General features: G+C 30.4%; 1 protein-coding gene across 2 annotated transcripts; it reads left to right on the top strand.

Annotated features, from left to right (window-relative positions):
* Positions 1-14252: 14252 nt before the first annotated feature.
* Positions 14253-17063, top strand: LOC114425191. 2 transcript variants are annotated; one of them, XR_003669202.1, is made up of 4 exons: positions 14253-15053; positions 15158-15282; positions 16432-16594; positions 16670-17063. XR_003669202.1 is itself a non-coding variant. In XM_028391998.1 (2 exons), the coding sequence occupies exons 1-2, from the start codon at positions 14351-14353 to the stop codon at positions 15166-15168; spliced, it is 714 nt and encodes a 237-aa protein (XP_028247799.1). In that variant the 5' UTR covers positions 14253-14350; the 3' UTR covers positions 15169-15383. The 2 variants fall into 2 exon arrangements, 1 of the variants encoding a protein (XP_028247799.1); XM_028391998.1 differs by lacking the exons at positions 16432-16594; positions 16670-17063 and having other exon boundaries at positions 15158-15383.
* The last annotated feature ends 8619 nt before the right edge of the window (positions 17064-25682 follow it).

The following is a 25682-nucleotide window of genomic DNA, read 5'->3' as shown; positions in this document are numbered from 1 at the left end:
ATTAGTTTGCAAAATAGGAGTGAGATGCTTGATTTCGGTGTTTGTGGCAATGAGATCTCATGATGAGCATCTCCAAACCAAAAGCCCCTCCATCAACCTTTCATTCTTTGTGTCGCTAATAAAGATGATGAAGCAATATCTAAAACCATGCTTCTATCCCATTGTGGATCACCAACATCAACCAAGGGAACATAAAAATAACTTATATAAAAGATCCCATGCTCTACATTCTTAAGGAATTCAATTGCTTCGTATACAAAGATTAAACTTTATCTAAATTCCATCCTAGTAGCATCTCAATTGCAATTTTTTCTTTTGACGAGTTTTTTTTTTAGAATTAACTATATTAAAACTTTATACTGTAACATGAAATTTTGCAAATTATATTATGTATAATAATTAGATTGTATTTTTAATTAGAAATAGATATAGGGTAGTTTAATTAAGAGCTTAATTTTTATCCATTATCAACGTAAAAAAAATATTGTTATTCAATAATAGATGATGATATGAAGGATTTTTTAGATAATTATTATAAAAGTTAGCGAATCTATTCATAACCAATTGTATGATTAGAGATAATATAAAAATATTTTATATCATTTAGTTTTAATAAAAAAAATTAAGTAAATTCAACGGAATTTAGATAACGTTATTTGTGTTGATGCAGACATGCAGTGATTATAAATTTTCTTTAGTTAAAGTCAATTTCAGTTATATATTTTAAAACATTAGCCTGTAAGTTATGGACAACAAATGTTAGTTTTGTACGGTTGTGCCCCGTATAAATAACAACATTTGCATGTAAAAACAACATTTTAATATAATAAAACTTATATAAAAAATTTAAACAATAAATGCTTGTATAAAGAAGAAACATGATGCCACAAGTAATCATGTAGAACAGTAGAAGCAATTTCCCTAACTTTTCTCATCAATCTCAAGAGAATTAATCCGGGAGGGGTCCATCTCATATTTCTAAAAAAAAAAAACTAATGGCAAAGTCTAACAAAGCTCCTGATTTCGCCAATTCCATGTCAAACTTCAACAATAATTACAGGGAAACTTTCTACAACGTCAAATGAACCAAATTATCAAGAGATCATCCATCCCATGAACGAGTCCATTTTGTCTTTATTCTCATAGAAACCTCAAACAATATAAATCCTTCTTACTGTTTTTTTTCCTATTATCTATATATAGATCCCAACCATAATCTAATATCTTGTTTTTTTTTTCTTTGATACGATTAATAAGTGGATAAGCACTGACCACTCTTTTCATACAAACCCTTCATTGAGTTTAGGTGGATATTGTATTATATTTTATTCACATAATTGTGGGGTTACGTGGGAAGGAATAGGAAAGATATTTGTATATTATTCTGCTTTGAAGAAAGGTGCAGGGTCGTGGACCATGCCCAAATTATCCATAGGCTATAGTTCCCCTGTTTGCTGATTGATGAACTTTGAGACACCACCAATGGACACAACGGAACACGGTTTAAGAAATAACTACTCTTATACTATACTCCATCATGGAAATAGAAAGGAATTATGGGGTGTGACTTCATCACATTAAAAGCATTGAATACCCATATGTGAAGTATCATTCTTAGCATTAAAATATATACGCGTGACCATCACAGTGTCATAATCCCATGTTTCACGAGACTTAGATGCTTGCAAGTATCAGCTAGCTCAAAAATTAATTTCATATTGCTTATTCTCATAGACATACACTTTTTTTTTTTCCGACACCGTCTGTTTTGTTTCGTTGGTTTATATGGCCAAAATTATATACTCTGCAGGGGGTAGCTGGTCACCTGGACCGGAGAAAATAGAAAAGAACAACAGGACAAGAGAAGATGACCGTTTCAATTGGGTATGATTGATTGTTTGAAATGGCTCGATTACCTGAGACTGGTTTATGCCAATCAAGAGTTAATTTTTTGTTTTTTTTCTAGTAATTTACTCCTCCTCTCTTGATTAGAAGTAAAAAAAAAAAAACAGACATATTTAATATTTATTAAAAAAATTAGTTAATTTTATTAAATTTTTTATTTTTAATTAAAAAATAAATATTTTTTTCTAAATTATTGTTTATTGTAATATATCAGGTATAATTTTTTTTAGTCTTATTAAATGAAGAATACTTTGAGATAATCTCATTAATCTTTTTGATACAAAGATAGTCTCATTAATTAAGTTATAGATAATTGAAATTTTGTTTATATTTAATAAAAAAAATTATTGCTTATATTTAAAACAAGATGAAGTATTTCGCTCAAGCGTAAAAATAATATTAGAATGATGTGCTTGTAAACTTTAGTGATATGTACTTGTCTAAAAACCACTTGACACTTTTTTTGAAGCATTGTCCTTTTACTTGCATTTTTTTTTTTTAACTTATGTTGTGTCTAACTACACACGTTCTCAACTAATTCTCCTAAAAGCCAATTGTTTCTACTTAGTTCTGACTTGTTTTTCAGTTGAACTTGTATTTTAAGTTTGGGTCTCAAAAGTGTAGGTTTTGTTTTCATGTATTGTCTAGGTTTGTGTTTTTTTTATAAAGCCTTTTATTCTTCTTTTGGCTTAACTTCTTATTTTGGGTTTCTCAAATTTTTCCAATCTTTTCTTTTTATTTGGACTTCAAGCCTTCCCTTATATATACTAATCTAATATTATATTAGAATTTGTGACTGTATCTAAAAGTGAGATAGAGTACCTTAATTGACCCTGATAAGAGTACCTACCTTATTGTAACCTTACTTGTATGCCTCTAAATTTATTAACTTACTCTACTTAATTTTTTTATATATAAAACTCAAGTTTAACAAATTTGATTTTTAAATCAAGTAGTATCTATCATTTTGTACGTAATCTTAGATAAATTAAATATGTGTAAGTATATGATATAGTAATCAATATTCACTTAATATAGTATAAAAATATTATTTTACATAAAATAAAATCATTAAATTGATCTTTAAATTATATAAAATTTGGTAAACTTGATCTATCAAATAAAAATCAGCAATGCAATAATATTCACAAAATGTTACTAGACAAAATAAATATAAATACACTTATTCTAAGGGTAAATTGTTTTTTAAGATCGAGTTATATACTCTTCCTTTAAAATATACTAGTAGCATTTTTTTCTTATCTCTCTTTTTAGAAAAAAATCTGTAATCTTATTTAATTTATATTTTGTCTTATTTTTAATATTTAATTGGATATCAAATGCATGTTTCTGTATCGTTGATAACAAGTAGCTATATTATTGAACTCGATGCTCAATTTCATTGTCGGATTAGATCCACACCTTTGCTTCCGTTTGTTATAGCATGCTGGCCTTGTCTAATTCAACTGTAACTTGAAACCGCCTATAGCGAGATATTTGGAAACCAAAAAAAAAGAAAAAAAAAGTGATAAAGCCAATTATTGTAGGTCCATAATAAAATCTGACTTGGTAAGCAAAAATACTACAGTTAAATATATAAATTGCTTAACTGTTTTAAAATATTTTGAGATAAAATTGCGTTTTCTTCTTATACTGAAAGGTACCATATATATTATATAATATTCCTATAGAGTGATTAATGTGAGAGGCAAGGAAGAAGGTAAAAGTAGATGGCGTTGAATTTGACTGGGTATATGGTACTGCAAGTGTCTCTATTATGGCTATGGCAGTGACAGTGACACCCTACCCTTTCTTTTGGTTTGGCTCAAAAGGAAAAATCCAACACTCTCCTAGGCACACCACCATTGACTACACTGCAACCCTCTTTCACACTTGTGCGTTGACCACTTTAAACTTGGACGTTTCGCGTCACGTGCCATACCAATGCTATGAAATGAACCCATTACCCATCCTTGCCGCTGCCATATATATACGTGCGTTTCCTAGCTACCGACCTACCATGAATCTGTGGATCTCTTTTCTTTGGATTTTATCATTATTGTCATTATTACTGATATACGATCACATAAATCTTATTACCTAGCGTACGTGTACAGAAAAAAGAAATGTTGAATCCAAATTGTATTATGGGTGTGCTTGATTTTATTTTTTCTTAAAATTATTTTAAGCTAAAAAGTTAACCATATAATTTAGTTCCTGCATGATGTGCTGTGTTGCAGATTCTCAGTTTGTTCTTTTAAATTGGTTTGTAACTTTTTATATCTACAAATGTTAGCAGTTTAGTCTCTACCGTACGTTATACAATGATGGCTAACTTTCTTAAACATTTTAAATTTGGTTCATATACATATATACATATAGTGTAATTTAATTTTTATACCTGCAACATATTCTTAATTTGAACACGTAGTGCATTCTTAATTCTATCCTTAAATGTAAGAAATCAAATTAATAATGTGCTCCATATACATGAATTAAATTAAGAATGTTTTATATGTATGGAGACTAAATTAAAAATGAATAAGGAGGTTAACGGTGGCATAAATCAAATCGATAACGTTATACATGTAGATACATATTTAATAAGATTTAACATATAGGAACGAAATTAAAAATTATATGTATAACTGGGAAAAAAAAATTCATTAATAAGGTAATTTTAAAAATAGCTTTTGTTCTACAAAACTCACTTACAACCAAGTGTTGAAGTTATGACAAATATTGTACAAAAAGATTAGCATAAAAGACATTCTTTAAAGTCAAAAATTAAAATAACTAACATTTAAAATAACCGACGGTCATTGAATATTACAACGTCAATCTATTGATGCAATTTGAATAGATGAGTTCAAATTTGTCTTTTACTATTTGACTTTTTGACCCGATAGATTTTATAGTAGTTGAACTGTTACTGCTATTAATGTAACACGATTCATTGCATCCAATTGAAGAGACCAAACAATTACTTTATATGGAAAAATAGAGGCTAATTTATAAAGTAAATTCTTATTTCAATTTTGAGATTGTAAATATCGACACTTTAGTCTTTTGCTTTACAAAATCTCACCTTAATTAACACACTATAAAACATCTTTCACTGTAGTTGTCAATATTACCAAAAAAATATAATAAAAAAAGGATTAAAATAAGCTTAATTCTTTAAAGTCTAATCAATAGTATTATTAAAACTATTCGGTCACCTCCACATGTTAGTTGGACACATTTTTAGATTTATTTATTTATTTTATTTAATTATTCGATCAATTTGTTATTCATTCTTTTACTGTTTTTTTCTTTAAAAATCCATGCCGAGCATGGGTTTCAATGCTAGTATTAAAATAAATGGCATTTTAAATCTTAAGGATTAATTTTGTTAAATGAAATACAATTTTAAAATGTGAAAAAAAAACTAATAAAAAAAGAAGATATAAATAGCAATAGAATTGGAAATTGTGAGCTAAACTTGATTAGTAGACCCGAACAAACCATAATTAAATCTTTTTTTAGGAGATAATTAAAGCTAAGATGCTCTAAAAATGTAGCCTCGAATAGGGAAACTGGCTGGGGCACCCAATATTTTTGTTGGTACATCCAACAATTTTTAAAATACTAAAAATGCCCTTATGAGTAGTTTTGGTTACAAATAGTATATTATTTTTTTCATTTTTGCAGTGTCCTTTTTTTTCCGTAAAATCGCACTCTCTTAGTGTAACTTGTTTTCGTTAGCATTCTTTTGTGAGTGTTTGTTGTCGCTGGTGGTGCACGTGCGTTGTTTATGAATATACGATGAATTTTGACGGTTTTTCATTGTCGGAGAAGAGATGTGTATTAAAAAAATTCAAAATATACAGATTGACAATTCGTATGTTTTGACTTTTTAAAAAAATTATAATTTTTTATACATTTAATTTATTTACAAAATTTGATAATTAAACAAATTTGATATTTAACTGGATGTTGTATTTAGATGTTCATTACAATAATTAATAGTTAAATAAATTTGATATTTAATTGAATAATTTATTTGGATGTTTATTACAATGATTAAAAATTAAACAAATATGATATTTAATTGAATGATGTATGTAGATGTTTATTATAACAATTTATAATTAAATAAATTTGGTTTTTTTTACATATGTAAATTTTTATTAAACCTATAATTTTTACTTACAATTTATATATGTAAACAAATTAATTATTAGATAAAAAATTAATTATCACAAAATTTATTATGTAAATTTACATGTGTATTAAATATACATTAGAAATTTTAGTATTATATATAACAACATTAATTATTTTATAACGCAATTGATCAATATGCTCAGTTGGTTAGAGCATTGTGTTAATAATGCAAAAGTCACAAGTTTGATTTTTGCTTTGACCATTAATTTTAAATTAATTCGTAAATTATATTTTTGAAAAAAAAATCTTATGGATCTCTCACAAATTGACAATCCATAGGTCCAATATGGATTGTTAATGTGTAAGTCTCATACAGATCGACAATCTGTAGGCCCATTACGAATTGCTAATCCATAAGCCTCATATGAAATCCGTATTGGGCTCTTACGAAAGGACAAAACCGAAATTTCACATGTTATACTGGGTGTATCAACAAAAATACTGGATGCCCCTAGCAGTTGCCCCCGAAAAGGCATGGTTATTTTAGGTAAGTAGATAGGGCCTATTGGGCTAGTAAAATATTGACCCAGTCTTATAAGCCATTTTTTTTATAAATTTAAAAATGTTTCTTAGAAATTTGTATATTAAACATATTTAATTTTGTTTATTTATTTATTTTTAATTAGGGATAATTTGTTGGTCCAATATGGTTAGGCTGGGCCACAAAAATTGTGGCCTTACCCAGACAACCTGATTTGTGTCCTCTAAATTGAAATATGTGATAAAATAGAAATGAGAAATGTGAGCCCTCACTTTTGTTAAAGTAAATAAAATAAAAATTTAGCGACAACAGCTCATTTTCATGTTAAAAACCATGATAGAACAATCTCATATTTTGAGTTACACTTATCGGTTTGAGATGTTCCTTTGTGCTATTGGAAAGCTCAGAGAAAAATCTATAATTTATATCGCTACCGTGTAAATCTAAATTAACTTTTATCTTGTTAAAAAATACCTAAAAAGTAGGTTATTTTAACATTGTAAGAACTCATGTGCCAGACTCATTTCACTCTCTGGTATAGTAAGGAAACTGCCAAATAATGAGAACTAAGCAAAGGAGGCATATGTAAAGCTGGTCTAATGTAAAGTGTGTGACTTGTTACAGCGCATTTTATTTACTTTTTTTATTTTGCTCTTGAATCCTCAGACACGTCATAAACAAGTAGTGTCTAAAACTTAATAATGAGAAGGTAAAGATCATTTACCATTTTTCCTTAAATAAAAATAACAGAACCTTTGGAGACTTTTAAAACTCCATCTTTAGTATAATACATACAACTTTGAGAATTTAGAGCATCCAAAAAATGAGATTTTTCTTTAAGTCAGGTATATGTCGAACATTAGTCAAAGTTCTCACAATTTCATCATGCATCTCCATTTGGATTGTTCTAATGTCAATGATCTTTCAAAACATGTCATTTCCCATAAGAACAATACTAGCATTAATTGACCTATAAGTCTTATAAGAGGATCTTGAAAGCCCAGTAGCATAGGTTCTTAGCTAGGAAAACTAGCAAATTTTTGCTGATATTGTTATTGACACTATCACTTTTGCTATTAGTACTATGAACGTGAGTGTCTTTTAGCTATATTTCCAAATTGTCCTTTGGATGCAAACACAACAAAAATGTATTTCCATCATGTAAATAGGGATGAAAAAATCAAAACTCAATAGAAACATGATTTCATTATATACTTGCACAATAGAATTGTGTTTTAATTTTTTTACCCCATTTATGTAGTAAAAACATGTTTCTGTTGCACATTTTAAAATTTATGAAACAAAAATGTGTTTCTGTTATTATTTCTTTATTTTAAAAAAATGGAAATGTAATTTTGTTTTAGCCAAAAATCCCCACACTCTTCCTCTTTCCCTTCTCCTACCCTTGCAAACAACACAAACACCCACAATAACAAAACATTACAAACACTTAGATCTATTTTGGATCTGGGTTTGGTGGGGTCATAGGGGGTGGGTGGCATAGGGGAGGTATTAACCCGGTCTGGTGACATGGGGTAGAGTGGCAGCACCTGTGTTCTAGATCTGGGCTGGGGTGGAGGAGATGATTTTGGATCTGAGGAGTAGGTAAGTGGTGTGGGGATTTAGTGAGTGGGCAAAAGAGGAATTCCCCAAGGTTGGTAGTGGAAATAGTAGTTCCCAATTTTCTCTCTACTTAAGCCTAACTGCTGGCCCAATCAAATGATTACTTAAGCCCACTTAAATAGGTTAGGTGACTAGTGCTAAAAGTTGAAATCTATTGTGCCACGATTTTCATTTCTGCAGGTGAAAAGGTTCAGGCACACTTCATATGCCTTTGATTGGTCACGTACAGACAAATAGGAAGATTGAAAAAAAAAATAGCATAAGGATAATAAACACTATTGCACATAAATCGTGAAAAAAAGGCTAAACATAAAATAATAAATTAACTTAATTTGGCTAATTAGAACAGATAATAATAATTAAAAAAATGTTATGACATTCCTGGAAGGCTTGAATACTTTGGTGGACTTTCGTCTTTTCCAAGCACCAACATTCCAGAAAATAAAAATTGTGGCTGGAAGAAAATAACTAATAAAAACATAAACGACTAATATTTTGCTTGTTTTAAAGTTATAAAATCAAATTATGCATTGTTTTATGAAAAAACATGTATTTCAATGTAGATATACATGGTTCAGGTTAATATTAGACACCATACATCCCAATTATATTCAATACTTCAAATCAATTCCATAAAAAATAATTCCACTAAACTGTAAATTAGATTGTTACTAAATTTGCTGGATGAAAACAAGATTGCAAGTAAACCTCATTGCCGTGGTTGTACAAAAAATAATAATAAGATTCCAAGTGAAAGCCTATTTTGGTTTAAAAGAAGACACCAAAAAGTCCTTGATGCTGTACATAAACTTTTGCTTACAATAAATATGTTTTGGGTTGTTTTAGTCTGATCACGTGCAATATCTAATCTTAGTAATAATGAAAGTATGGAAATTCTTGAATTGTTTGTCAGAAGCAGATGAAAAACAATCAATGACATGTAGGGTACCTATGCACGCATTTTCAAATGATGAACAAAGCTTCGGATAGTCATCTTAGCATTATAAGTGAGTAGTTGGGTGGTGAAGTAAACTGCAAAATCAACATTGTGTATACCAATTGCCTATTTTAGTGTACAAACGTTGAATGAATGGATTACCCAAACATGCATAATGCACTCAGAACTGACTCGAAGCATCGGATATTTAGGCTGTGCATGGTTCGGATCGAACTTGTCTTATAAAATGGACGGTTTATTTATAATATAATATTTTTTATCCGTATGAATTAAAGATATATATTAAATAATTTATAATATTAATGCATTATATGTGTAACTAACTGACATAGATTTTATTGATTATTTATAATATAACATGCAACGATCGAATCAAGTATGTTGATGAATTAAATTTGAAATTATATAATAAAATTTTCATGAAAGTTTAACTGCTAAGTATAATATTCTTACATATCTTTGGAATTGTTCATTGGTGTGATGATACCAATCGGATTTCACTCCAATGAAGAACAAAATGTCAATACTCGGACCTTTTAATCCATTGTCAAACCTTTGAAATTGAATGGTTAATTATAAGATTCAAAATTTATTTATTTATTTTGAAAACTTTAACAGTCACATTTAATGAAATAATTTATTTGAGAATTCTAACTTGCAATAGTGCCACCACATTTAATATATATATATATATATACACGGTTTGGAAATAAATATATTTGACAAAACGTTATCGAACTGTTTAAAAATAATTTTCATTTATATTTGATATAATGAAAGTGAGTCTTCCATTCATTTGTGTATCTATGAGTGCATGTGCGCAAGTTATTGGATGAATCTTGTGTCTATTTTGAATAATTCAAATATCTCCCATGCATTCATATTTTGTGTCAATGAAGTGTCCACAGAATCCTTTGGTTTTACATTTAACTAAGACAAAAGAAGGTTTATTTTCCATCTAGAACAAGTTGACCATTTAACAGGATTGGGGGGGTAATTATTGTGGAGGACAAACCATAGATATAGCAGGATCTGCGGCGTTGACAATTACATTGATATACAAAGTTAATTATAGATATTAATTTGGGAATTCTTTCTCTCAAGCCAATTCAACTATCAAAACGATATCAGGACCTTGTTTAACTAGTCTAAAATATTTAGTAAACAATTTCTATTAATAGTTCATAACTTGTAAGGTAAAAATTATTTCAAACCGCTTATTCTTTCTTTCACACAATATTTTTTTTATGTTATCTTTGCTAATTATTATAATAATTTCTGTAGTTAACATTTTATTAAAAAATACACGTTACTTAATTTAAAGATTAACTAATATGAGACGAGAAATAAATGTCTAAGAAAGATTGATAATTTGCCGGCGGTTTTACAAGGTCAATTTCTAGTAACAATTTTAGTATTTTTTATAGAACTCCGGATTAAATGTCAATGTTATACTGATGGGTTTCACTTTCATGAAATCAATCATTAATTTAAAAATTCATTTGAATCGAGTCCTGAATTCTTATATTTGTTTTGTATTTTCTTCTCCGCTTTGCATCATTAATTTCGACCTTTTTCAAAAGCTATTTTTTATAGGCTTTTTAAAAGCTTCAATAACTATTTTAGATCTTGATTTTTCAACAAGAGCTAACACTTCAGTCCTCTGATATAACCTTTTTTTGCCAACCGAAATAATATATTTGTTAATTGTTATTGACACCATGCAATTGTATTTTGCCGGCCATACAGAGTTTTTAAAGGAGCAGAATGAACTTAAAAGATTAAAATTTTGATATTATACCGGACGGTGTATATAATTATTTATATTCTTTATTTATTGACACTATAAAAAGTTATAGTCTTAATGTTACGTTTTTTTTTATATATAATTTACTTTTGAACTTCAATAATTTTTTATCGATCATGGTCTCTCAAATTAATTTTATTTTCTATTTTTTTTAATTCTTCCCATTAAGTATATTTGTTAAGCGATGATTAAGACCGATCCTATGGCGAGTAACATCCAAAATAAATTTCAAGAAAAATTTTATTATTTTAAATGAGAGCTCTATATTAGGATTTTTTTATTAATATATAAGACTTTGTTTTTTTTAACATACGAGATTTTTTTGTTTTATATATAGCAAATTATTTTTTTAGTGGTGACCTAAAACTTGAACTTTAATTATTTTATTATTGGACCAATGCTAACGGTGATGTGCCACGTTGGCTGCCAACTAACTACTGTACAAACACTGGCAATTTTATTGAATCATACATGCTTATAGTGATCATTTCTAGGCAAGAATTAAAATAAATGGATAATCCATTTGACTAAAAAAAATGCAGTATTTTTGGGAGACTGCTTTTGAGGGAGTTGATTTTTGGGTACCAACATAGTTATAGTTATGATGTCAGAAATCATCTCCCTTGATAGATTCTCCTTCTTTTGGCTTTAAAAAAGTTGATTAATAAAACAGTAATTCAATACAAATAAGAAATCGAGGTTTTGCGGGTTCAATTTACATTGTAACCCTAACTATGTAAGTTAGCTAGACATCAAAATAGGGAAGCACAAATTTACAGCCAAATTGATAAAAAAAAAAAAAAACAGAAAAGGGGAGAAAATAATGTATAGGCATAAGCTTCTGATCTCGCTCCTTACGCCCTTCCTTGCTCTTCCAAATCATTCTCGTTGCTGCTGTTTCGCACAAAAAGCTTTCATTTTCCACAAACAAAAGACGCCCCCAACCGTTGCTTCCCCCTTTTCTATTTATATTTAGGACGCAAAGAAACAATGTATTGCAGATACGGAACAGAACTTTTGAAAGTTAAGCACAACTATGCTCCATTGTTCAAATTGGAAACCTCAAAGATAAGCATTAGCACAACCATGCTCTAGGGCACAATGGTGTGCTGAAGTTAACATGGAAATGCTTGGTCTCAATGATTTTGGCCTTGCAAGATGAAGCACGCTTATGCTAATTTCAACATGATCGTGCTTAGTTCTTAATTTCCCTACGTATACAAATTTGTGTCAAACTGGGAAGAAAATATTGTGTGTTCTGAATAACAATATCATAGAATTAAATCAAATTGATTTCCAAAACTCCTCAAGAAACATGTTAAAGTGATTGTTCATCATACATCATCACTTAAGGAACGATGATACTTGATTCCAAGGACCCAAAATTGTTAAGAGGAGAAAAATATAGTGTCCAAAATACTAAAAAAAAAAATATTTAAATGCTGAAAGTGAATTTTCCAGAACATTTAAGAATCATATACAAATTTAACCCATTTTTAAACACGTGCCAATCCCATATCGTATTGCTTTTGACAGGTTGAGGCGTGTCAATCTCATTGGACTAAAGGCCTAGAATTTCTGTCCACAATATAATCCGTAGAAATGTATTGATTGTGCTTAGTTCAAGTTTAGCATGTTAATTTCAGTTTTATTTTTACACGCGTTAAACAAATTGGTCCTCCACAAGTACCGCTAGAACCTAGATGCGATTTAGTGTACTTTGAAAGGTAGGGAGTGGGACATGCTTACAACTCGCAAGTAGCAAGATCTATTAATAAAGCAGGCAAATCTAAACTATTAAACCGTTTACCGCAAGCGTCCCTCTGAAAAGACCACCCAACAAAACATTAAAGAAAATCCTTGTCGAAAAATAGGCACAACAAAAAGCTTCCATGTTGACAATTAATTCCCATCACTACTATGTGGGGGCAAAATTACAAATCTTTTCATGCATTTTCCATCTATAAATACTATATTTCTGTACACCACTAATATATAGACTTCTAGTATTACGTTTGAATTACATAATATATACGGCTGGGTTTGAAAATTTTGCCTTGTCTTACGTATACGATTGTAATTATTGACATTATTGGTGACAATATTTTTTAATAACGCAAAAGTAAGAATGTTGTTAACAATAATTAAAATATTGCTCCTTCATGGCCCCGTTTGTTGTTGTCTTTGCACGTGCACCTAGTCGTAGACACGCTCAACCAAACAATTGAGATTTGAGGGACTCGGTTATTCAATGCCTTTGACCATTTTGGAGATGTGGCGTACTATATTGAATGTCATATATAGGAATATATATATACTTTCACTAATAAGAATTTTCGTATTAACTTTTTGACCTTAGAGGACTCCGTGTGCTTTTAAATGCTTTTATGCTGCCATATTTTATAATGTAACAACTTGCATTTTAAATATGTTTATATTTTTTAAACCTGTCATAAAAATGAATGGTTTTTTTTTTTTAATTCAAGACTGTCCTTATTCAAAAAATATATTTTAAACCTTGATCAATTCAAATGAGATTGGAAGAAGACTAGTACTAAGTCAAAGTTTCCTCGACACCTATTTGTTTCATTAACACCACTCAAATTTGAAAATATTGCATAAAAAAATCGAAATCATCATCCTTTGTGAATTAACAAATAAATAATGATTTTCATGAAAACAATATACTATGTTAAGTCATAGTTTTTAATTACGTGTAAAGGTGCGTACGATTTAATTTAATCAATTTTGAGGGAAAAGGCAGCTGAAGTAATTTTTTTCTACTTGTCAATTTGTTAAATTTAGTGTTTTTTTTACATGTTTAGATAAAAAAAAGTTGGTAGATTTTTATAAAAGAAAAATAAAAAAATGTGGAAATGTAAGTGTGTATTATTAAGTAATAATCTTGTTGGGAGTGGGCCCTGTCCTGAGTTGTTGGGTTGCTTCGTGGTCCCATCTCAGATGTGAAAATGCGCTCGTTGTGTCTGCATTACTTTTTACGACTTAGAAAGAAGGTGTCAACACAACACTCCCAAGTCCCAACAATCACATTCACCTTTTCTGTTTTTTTTTTAAATAAAAAAAAAAGTCACCAATGGCTTTCCCGTTAATCACAGCCCCAATTAAGGACCAAATCATAAAAACGCCGCTAACCCACTCAAAACCCGAAACGTTACCCAAAACGCGGCGTTTGGTTCCCCCAACAGTCACTAACCCCGGTTAAACTAACGCTAACCATGGTTAACTACACTCCTTTTAAATCCCTCACCCGAGCAATGAAAGCGAGAGAGAAAAACAAACACAGATAGAAAGAAAAGAAATTTCACCGTACCAGAGAACAAGGAAGGATAGAAGAAAGTGAAAGAAAATGGCGTTGTACATGGACGAAGAAGAGATTTGGAAGTGTCCGAAGCATCCATCAAAGAGAAGAAGAAGTGGAATTTGCCCTACTTGCCTTCGAGACCGTCTCGTAACTCTTTGCCCTGACTGTGCTAACGTGCGCCCCTGTTCCTGCTACGCAACCAGCTCCTCCTCCTCTTCCTCGTCTTCCTCCTCCTTATCGCGTTTTTCTGGCGCCGGCGATGGCGTCGGTTCCGTCGGCCGCGTCCACAACCTCATCGAGCAAGAGCCTGGGCTCCGCCGCTCGCGCTCCATGGCGATTCCGTTTCTCAGGTCACGGTCGCGGTTCTCTGGCGGCGGAGATAGGGTTTCGGATCTCGACAGCACGAGGGACTCGCCGGCAATGAACGGAAGCCGGTCGGCGAGGTCGTTCTGGTCAATGTTCAAGTCGCAGAAGAGCAGTAGACACGGCGGCGGAGGAGGCGGCGCGCCGGAGCAAGAGTGGGAGGCGAAAAAGATATTGGCGGAGGAACGAGACGGCGATGGTGGCATAAATCCGATGATGGTGCGGTCAAGGTCGGTGGCAGTGACGGCGGTAACGGTGGTTTCCGGCGACGGAGAATTGAGACCGCGGACGAAAGGGAGAGGGTGGTTCTTCCCAAGTCCGATGAAGGCTTTCCGGCAATCCAAGGTCTCTAAAGTGATTCAGGAAGGGTCTCCTTTGTATAGAGGTTGAAATTTTGTAGATTAAAAAAATTATAATAATAATAACAACAAATACTTTATATAAGTTTATATATATTAACCAAAAAATTAAAATTTTCTTTTGTTTCAGTACGGTCTTGATTATGTTCTTCGAGATCCTAATGCGTTACAGTTCAGCCGAGAATGTTGAATTTGCAATTTGCAATACAAATACAATGACAGAAAGTGTATTGCTGTTTAATTTCTAGTCTATATGTAAGTATGTAATGTATATCTCATACGATTTGTGATTTCTGAATTTTAGTGAATGTTCATCGGAGATTATGGAAAACTATTTTTTTTTTCTCTTTTGAAAATGTTGCCTTTTTTGTATTGTTGTGTTTATTATTATTTGGGTTAGTGCATTATACATGTCTGAAAAGATTTATGAAATGATATGTGTATTATATGATGGCACCAACTCTTAAGAGGGCGTGATTAGGCTATATTGTACTATTTGGTTGTGAAGCGTTAACTGCCTTACAATTTCATGCAAATGATCGTTATTTGATGTTTGGTCCCACGTAACATGTGGTTCGAAGCTGATTAATCAATCGTACAGTGTTTTAGGTTTTGTGTTTTTTCTTCTTTTCAAGCCTATCTCTTCACTTTGTTTTTTGCTTTTTGGGCTGTTATAGGGAGGTTTAGCCTTAATGTGCTGGAGTACGGCCTGTCCGTGCTGTTTTTGCTTTGCTCCTTTCATTTTATTTTCTTTTAATTTCATACATCTCATAAACTTTTGGTTCATACTTCTAATGGTAAAAGTTTTGACTTTCAAGTATTTAGCTAATCTTTTTTTTTCCTTGAGGTTGCTTAGCTAATCTCTTTGTTTTATCGTTGAATCAACCATCCCACCAGCTAGACGCCATGATACCGTAGTAGGATTGGCATATAATATTGTTTCTGATGTTTGTAATACAATGTTGACTGTTCTATGCAGCAATTATAAAATCAACAACTCTGTATCACAATAAATTGATATAAAATAATTTGACTAAATTATTAAATTAGTTCTTCACTTTTGGAGTCACTGTCAATTTATTTCCTAAGATTTAAAAATGTCAAAATGATCATCGACTTTACATTCTGTTTGTCTCATTAATCTCTGTTGTTAGTAGTCTCTTAACACCACTTGGATGTACACGTGAAACTTTCACACCAGTTTCTTCTACTTGTCACTTAAGGAGAGACTAAATTGACATTAAAGGGACTAAAATGACATAATTTAGGTGATCATCTTTTTTCCCAAAATGTTAAAACCTTAACGGGTACTTTAACATTCACGCTTTCATTCCATTTTTCCTCCTACTCATATTCTTATCAAATTCTTATTCTTCTCCTATTCATCTTTCTCCATCTTTGTAGTTCTTCTTCTATTATGTTGTGGTCTACCATGTATGCTAATTCAAGCACAAGGGAGAATGCCACATCAAACCGTCTTTGTTATTGTCGTAGAAGAGCTATCATTCGAACAACAAAGACGACAAGGAATAATGGGAGACTATTTTATGCTTGTCCATTACCACAAGTAAGTAATGCTAATGGTGTTTTTTGTATTCTAATTTTTGTGCAAGATTGAACATGAGTATTTTGTGTTGTGCAGCAAGATGTAGATCGATGTAATTTCTTTTTGTGAGTTGATGAAGACATTGATGTTGGTGCAACTAAAATAGGTGGAATAGAATCAATACCAGACTTTGGTCTAAGGTTGAGACTGGAGATTCTGCAAAGGCACTAATTGACATGGAACACACAAAAGTACTGATTGCGTCAATAAACAATGAAGGGTGATGAAGAACGACAACCATCACCACTGGGAGAGCGATGATCGACGTGGACCTAGTACAAGAACGTTATCCTTCAACCATAGGAGGAAGAAAATGGTGAGCTGGAATTCATCACGTTTTCAATTAGACTAAAAACTATTAAGGATCAATTTGATACTATATACAAAAATTGACTCTTCATTTTCCAATATAACATTTAAAATTATGTCATATTAGTCCCTATGACATGACATTGCTCATTTCCCATTATGTTTGACACGTGTGCGTCTAGGTGGCACTTAACGTGTCACATCACACATTTACTAACGACGTTAGGAGACTACTAATGACAGAGACTAACGTGACAAACGAAATGTAAAGTCAAAGATTATTTTGATATTTTTTAAATCTCAGGGACCAAATTGACAGTGCCTCAAAAAATGAGAGACTAATTTGATACTTTACTCAAAATAATTTTATTCTTGATTTACATTTTTTTACATTCTCATGCACTGTGCAGCATTATCAATTAAAGTGAGATAACTTTGTTTAAAAGATTTTGCGGAACATGAGTGGAAGACAAAAGTTAAATGATTAATTTTATAGTATGTATGCCAAAATAAATTAGAAAGAAATTAAAATTGTGCTATGTTTTTTTCTTCTTCTTACAATGGCGGTAATACATTAGAATTTAAAATCTTGTACAGGCTATAAATTCAAATCCCATTAATTTCTAGACTGAAATTAGTGGGTAAGATTGTGGCACGTTAAGAATTTCTTTTTATTAATAAATGTTAGTTTTATTAATAAAGAAGATCAAACCAATGATTTTTTCTTTTTTTTTTTCTCTCTTAACTATTCATAATTCAACACACCTTATATCTCACATTAAGGAGTTCAAGTAATATCATGCTTAATCTGATATAATAGTTATATAACTAAAGTTAACTAGAATCATTGAATTTAAAAGGGAAAAAAGAAAAAAATACATTTAGCAAATTTGGCACGAATGTTACATTTAATTTATTTTATGAAGCATGAAAACTATAACCAGATCTTATTAGTTTTTGGAAAGCTAGTGCATGACCAATTGTCATATATATATATATATATATATATATACACACACACACACTTTGTACCAAACCAATAATATATTAAATGGAATTATCATAGTAGAAAATTTGTTTGATGTTATTGCATTTATTATTTTATTAAATTTAAATTTTTTCTCAAAATTAGTTTATATCTTCTTAAAGAATGTGTCACTAAGAATATTAAACAATTTATATGTGATCACTATAAATATCTATATTTTTTATATTTAGCCATTTGTTTTAGATCGAAAGTACTAGTTTACTACACATAAATTTGTCTCTTTTTTCATAGTTTCTTTACTAGTTTTCAGTATTTTTTATTTATCTCTTACATGTGAGAGAAAATATTTTTTCTTTATATAAATCATATAAATCATATGTATCTTTTCCTCGAAGTAATAACATATTTAATACTCGAGACCTTTAGTTGAATTAAAATAATTATGGGCCATTTTTTTTTTGGAAAGGCAACCGTGGATCAGTTGATCTACCAATATTTTTTGCTGAGTTTAGTTAATCTATGCATTTGGTAGTTTAAATAAAAAATCTTTAATATTTAGAAGAATTAAATTAAAATTTATAATATTTAGATAGATACAATGAATAAAAAAAATAAAATTGGTTACAAGAGGGGAAATGAATAAAAAAATGATACTTCACGGATAAAATAAACTTATTAAAGACTATGAGAAATAATAAAAAATTACAAAGATTTTATTACAACCTTTTTAAAGCAAGGGACCAAATAGAATGTCTGTAACATGGAGAGGGAAAAAGCACACATTTAAACCTTTATAATTTTGTAGTGTCGGTGCTGCTTTTGGCTTTGGTTGGCTTGTCAATGTGCTAGATAATGTTTAACTAGCTTTAGATCATTTTCATTTTTGGTTGTAATTGGATACAGGATTGATTGATTTGTTGATTCCTAACATACATATTTCAAATGAAATGTCCTTCAACTGCTTACAATTGATACTCATCAATATTTTCCCGAGCAATATATACTATAAATTTTTATATATATTCACAATTACATACAAATTTTGTAACATAAAAGTACGAATAGAACATGAAAGATCCACACATGACAATATACGACATTCTATAAAGATTCCTTGTGGAAAGCAAGCAATTTGATATGCTTTATGTGCTGATCTCTAGAGTCTAAACGAAAAAAACTAAGAAATAAATAAATGTCTAGGTCAATTATTTTACCTTAATCACGTGTGATTGCAATATTTTTAATACGGGTTGAGACTTGCGAATCTTTAAGTGGATTCCATGCCTTAGAGTAACACAGGCTGAGACAATATTTTATGAAACAATTTGGAAGGTGAGCACATGAATTGGATTATGAAGATATTTCTACTATATTTTTTTCGTGGTTTCATTTCTACGGTTTTTATGAAGATATTTCTTCTAATTGATTGATTTGATTGTTTCATTTTGTTTTGGTAAAATTGATCGTTTCTATTATAAATGTATTTTCTCCTAGGTAGCATTTGGGCATATTAGGATTAGAAAGAGGAAAGCTTACTGCTTAATCAATCCTACCTTCCTCTCAAAAAAAATAATCCATCGTGCCTTTGTTATATAGTCTATTTTTTTTTTATTTAAGGTGTTATTGATTCTCTGTTATCACATCCTCTAAACTATTACTAGTAACAAAATTTATGTTGTATACTTGTATATAACCCTGCAATGAATCTTAATTTGCTACTTAGTTTTTGGGAGGAAATACTGATTAGTTGATCCATCCAATCATCTCAACTAACTGGAAGGTAGTATTAAATGCTTCTTAAATTATTGAGTGTTGATACTAAAAACAAAAAAGCTGTTAAAGTATTGATTATTTCTTGATCTTTTGTTCCCTTACAGTTTTTTTTTTAAAACCATTTCAACAAAAATTAAAGGTATATAAAAGGACTAGAAGTATGTACGTAGTTGGATTTTATGTTTTAGATTTGAGCAAAAATATCAGTAAAAGACATCGACCGTCATGGATGCTTCAACATCACACCATATTGGATAGCAATAAAAGTTAATCTTGATGATGGACCCAGTTAATATGAGAACACAAGGTTTGGTGGTGCAGCATTACCTTGGTCTACTGTGGTAGAAAAACTTGAAGTGTCAATGGATATGTATGCAACCTTTAAGGTTATGAGAAAAAAAATTACAAAGCATGATAATTTTTGTTATTTAACTCTTTTTTTTATCAACCAATGTTAGTTTATTAATTTTGTAAAAAAATATTATTTTAAAGAATTTAAGCTCTCAACCTCTTCTTTTTTTTCTTTCCTTGTCTCTTACACTCTTCCAGCCACAATGACTTATCAAATCTTATATCTCCTTTTGTTATTTAACTAGATAGGATTAACTTAATAACAAAATTAGAATTGTCAGAACTTAGAAGAAAAGGTAGAGTTTTCTATGGTAGAGGTTAAAGCTAGCCATGAGGATAATCATCCGAGGATTAAGGGCCTAATTAATGAAGTAAGAGGAATTCTGACACCATAAAGTGATTTAAAATAAGTTGGATATTGTTAATTAAAGAGGTATATAAATACGTAATATTTATATACATTAATTCACAAATGCTTTCAAACTTAAACTGGTTTAGGAAACGATAATATTTTTAATCCATCTCACACTAAAGCAAAGAAGAATTAAAAAAGAAAAAGAAAAAAGTTGGTGACGAGGTAATACATATAGAGTACAGACTAACAGACGACGCAGCACATGAGCGACCAAAGATGTCAATATTCATACAAAATAAACAAAAAATAATTGTAAAATATTTATTTAAAAGCTGCAGCATTCGATTGCTAAGATTATGAGAGGATACTGATGTTCAAGAAAACAAAGACAAGAAAGCAACTCCCTGAAAAGGAAACTGATCTTGAATTCTTCATTCGTTTTCGGTTCAACCAGAGAAGTTTCCCCTAATTATTCCTGGCGATGTTTTCCTGCATTAACAAACAAATAATTGGGCAAAATGCCAAGTCCTGACCTTCTTCTCTGCCCTTTTCTTTGTCATGGAGAATAATTAACAAACAGAACATGTAGTATTCTTTTTTTTCTTTTTTGTTTACAGATCCATGTAGTATTTTATTCCTCTTATTTTGTTTGACGTTTTAATAAAAATGATTTTTTTTCATTTTACAATACCAATAATGTATTAAATAGTTTTTCTTATTACATTCTTAAACATTTATTGTGCAGTGAAAAAATAAATAAAAATGTAGATGAGAAAGAATATAACTAATATGAAAGACAACAGATATATTAGAAAATGAAAAATATTTTTGCTATTGTATTCTTAACCATTTATTGTTAATACAAGGATTTTAATATCTAAAAATTTTCATAAGAATTTTTTGAAATCTAAAAAATTTCTATGCCTCGTGATTTCCATTAACATTATATATGACTCAAAAGAAGTTCTCTTATTGTCTATTTCTAACGGCCTACCACCAGCATACTAGGAAGAGTCTAATTACATAAGATTGATGATAAAAAGAATTGGACAAGAGATACGTGCATTTTAATACTTACTTGAAACATTAAAATTAATAATTTCCCTTCATAAATTTGTATAATGTAACACTGTTACATAGCCTACTATAAAAGAGATATCGTGCATTTAAGACTATAAACATTTAGGCATATTTAATTAATTAAAATATCGAAAAAATTACTATTTTATTGTTTAAAAACAAAACATTGGTAGTAGTAAAAAAAATAAATAGAAATTACTTTTTTTTTTTAAAAAAGTAACTTTGTTTAAACAAATAAGTAAAAAATAAAAATAATTATTCTAACAAATAAGTTTATTGATCATTAGTTATCTGTGAATTCATTATTTAGTTAATTAAAGGTGATAATTATCGCCATAATATAAGATCCTTACGCAGCAAAGGTGCTAGTTGGCCAACCGAATACCCTTCAAGTATAGAACATTAAATGTACATATTTAAATCAATCTTAACTATAAATTATACATTAAAACATATATTAAAGTGTGTGAAATTAATTATAATTAAATACCAACCAACCAAATAATGAATAATTTTTTCTTTGTTTTGGTCTGAATTATACAACAGGACACACAACATGGCGTGGAAATGGTAAACTATTACTACTATCTTTCATTTTAAGGGAAAAGGCTGAAAACTGTCTTATTTCATAGTTAATTACCATCAGTCTTCCTGTCGGCCAGTTTCGATATTCAAACGTCCAAGTCTGAAATTCATGACATTATTTACACATGGATTGAAATCATCACTTCTCCCGTTAAACCTGTGCCTCATTTTCCTTATTTTTTTTCTAATTGAAAAACGAGAAATTATTAAAAAGAGGATAACAGTCCCTTTCTGAATTAATAACTGTTAGTTTTTATGATATGCTATTTTTTTTTCAATTAAAGGGACAAAAAATAGACACGGATGATTGGAGTCACATACACATACCTCTTCTGTCTATGCTCTTACCTATTTTTAAGATAAAGTAGTTTTGGGGGGCGTTGACATACAATGTATGCATACAGCTATGCAAGTTGAGTGAGAACTATATATAATGACTCCAATACCTATAAAAACTTCATCAGTAATTTCTCTCTCTCACTAGTGTAAAAGAATGAAGAGGAGATCTTCCTCGTTTCATTCTGGGGCAATTATTTTGTTTTCTTTTTAAGGTAAGATAAGTTGTGGATCCCATTTACACTGACCAGATTGGATTGATCATACTTTTGAAATGCGAAGCACTCATGTTTCAATACAGAGTACGTGCTATAATTTATCAATCGCCGAGGAAGTCATCTTGCAATTATTTTTTCTTTGGGATAGCTAGGGCAGCGAAACTCTTGTCCAAGTTAACTTCACCCAACACCCGTAACCGCAGTTTCTTTCTTTTTCTCCCTTAAGGAAGACCATAAAATATCTTGGACAAAGGAAAATCATTAACAACAATTATAACATTTGATCATACCGATATTTATGCATATATTCATTATCCAAAACCCAAAGGAAAAGTAAAAACTTTTTTTATATATAGACGAGAAAAGTCTAAAACATTAGAGAGATCGATCTTTAATAATATTAGGTCAAACAAAAGCTACATAAGTAAATTATTAGATTGGGAGACGGATCAAGCAAGAATTGCATAAGTGAATGGAACACTACAACATGGAAAATGTTGTATAACTTTCAACCATTATTATTGGATGGTGACATAAGAAGAGAGTCTACAACAGAAAAGGGGGGGATATTTAATACCAGGCCAAGTGACAAAAAACATATGAGCTATCATATTACATCCAACTCTTTAAGAATATTAAGTGTATGGATTTTTGTCATATATACACTAGTGAGCTTATTCATTTTTATCTAATGCTAGACTCGTTCCTCACGCTGAACAATCCAACACTTTTACTACTACACACAACACAAGCATCATGATATGGCCAATGGGGCAGGAGACAGAGGGTGGCAGCGAGTCCCCAGTGAATGGTAACTATCGATCTAGGGATCTGGTGAAGGAAAGGCAACGGGAAGATGCAAGAGACTTAGGGGGTGTTCAATTTTTTCATTTGAAGGTCTCCTATCGTTTAACTTGATGTTAAATCAAATCAAACTCCCGAATCAGAATCAACTAAGAATTATTTTAGTTATTATAATCTTATCTAATTCAAATAAAAATATTTATTAGAGAATAGAATAGAGAAGGTAGATGCAGGGACATAGGTACAGGCCATAAGGAATAAGGCAGGGTATTGTGTGACTCGGGGCCACAATGAGGCAGAACATCTCATGTGCTCACTGACCCATATTACATGTGAAAGTGTCCACGGTGGATTGGGGTAGTTCAAGTTGCAATGAAACTTGGGTTTTGGCGGCATTTAGTTGATTCTGGATAAATATGCGTGGATCTTGGATCATGGTTGTCTCTCCTTCATACGACTTCACTTTTTCATTAAACGTGTTTTTGGGCTGAGGATTCCGTGTCACCGGATGCGACAGACATACATACGCACACAGATTGACGAATGTACAGTCCCTTTTTTCTTTTAAATCCAAAAAGTTTGTGGAAAATAGATAAATAATTGTCAGACACGACAGGAATCCTTTGCTATATGACGGATGTACAGTGAATCTCCTTTACGAGAAGCGTCATTCATCCAGCTCAAAAGTATAGATGATTTTTTTCAAAAATTGTATAAACAATACCCAGTAACAAGTATGTTGATTCTTAATTATTTTTATTAATAAATGTTCATTTTCACTTTTTATTAATGAAGGGATTTAAATTCATCATTTATTTTCCACCTTTTATCCTTTATTTTCAAATCAATCTTATACATTTTAAATAAATAAATCAAAACTTTTGATAAAAAAATGAATAAAAACTTTAAGTGAAAGCTTATTAATATCTAAATCATATTAAATGAATAGATATATAAGGATGGAATGTTTCTATAAAAAAATATTAATATTTAAATTATATGAATAAAATTGATTCTTATTCACAGTCAAAATAGTTACCATTTGCAAATAAATATATTCCATTTATACATTTAATTTGTTACTTGAAATATTAGACATACATTTTATATAATTTTATATAGTGTCCATGATATTAATAAGTATTATATTTTCTTCATGCTCATCCTTTTTTATTTTCATGTGTATTATTAAGAAATTTTATGAATTGATTATATAAGTAACTCAATATATCGTTTAAAAGAATTAATCATACATAATTTGACTCCGCAGAACGCAGGGGCACACACATGCTACTTGCTAGTATGTTAAAACAAACTTCAACTTTTAGTTTTGAACACATTACTTCTATCTTGTTAAGTCATTTTTCAATATAATTTTAATGTAGAGTATTTTAATTTTTTAAGATAATAAAACAATATACATTTATTGATTTATAAAATTATTAGAAACATATATTTAATTAAAAGGTATATATTATTTAAAAATCAAAACAATCCTTAATTTTATCAACAAATATTCTTAGCAAGTACTATAATACAGAAAATAAATCCTTAACTTTATCAACAAATCTTCTTAGCTAGTAGCATAATTTTTGTGGTACTTCCATGGGTCCATTATTGTTGAATTTGGTATGTTGTGTGCTCGAAGGCCGCTAGTTTCCAATGGATATGGTCCCTTCTTAAATCAGTTCGGGATCTTAACTTTTTTTGTACTAAGAAAACCACAAAAATTTCTCTGCAATTAACGGTAACATCACAGAGATCAGATCTAAGCTGTTCAGCTCAATAATTCCTTTGCTGTGCCATCAAATCAGACAAGAGGCAATGAAACTAAGCAGGGAGGGCGTATTTGCGTCGTTGAAGTGTTATCTTCATGCCAATCCTTTTCTGACAACATTTGTGTACGCGTGCTTACCTAAATCACCACACACAAGTTTGGAACAGCACATAGTTCTCCAAACATTATGCTACTAATCGTACTTGTATAATTTAGGATGACAATACTACTGTTATTAATTTTTCGCCAGAGAAAGTTGATCCACGAAAACTCATTATCCGCTCTCCATTATGTCAGGGCTATTTAGCTGTGCCAACCACACAAGATGCAATGTTTCATCAACCTAAGTTCGTTGCACTTTACTGATTTTTATTCTAGTTTTGGCAATATGGCATCGCAGTGGGGTTGCCATGTCATGCAACCTTTTCAACACATTAGTATCTGTTTTACTTCTCATATAGTTTCTTGTTTTA

The sequence above is a fragment of the Glycine soja genome, chromosome 9, assembly GCF_004193775.1.
Source record: "Glycine soja cultivar W05 chromosome 9, ASM419377v2, whole genome shotgun sequence".
NCBI lineage: Eukaryota > Viridiplantae > Streptophyta > Magnoliopsida > Fabales > Fabaceae > Glycine > Glycine soja.
The sequence above is the reverse complement of the archived record's forward strand: the minus strand, read 5'-3'. Positions and strand labels throughout refer to the sequence as shown.

What these genes read in the sequence shown, in the direction of transcription:
- LOC114425191 (XM_028391998.1), top strand. Translation starts at nt 14,351, where the DNA reads ATGGCGTTGTACATGGACGAAGAAGAGATTTGGAAGTGTCCGAAGCAT.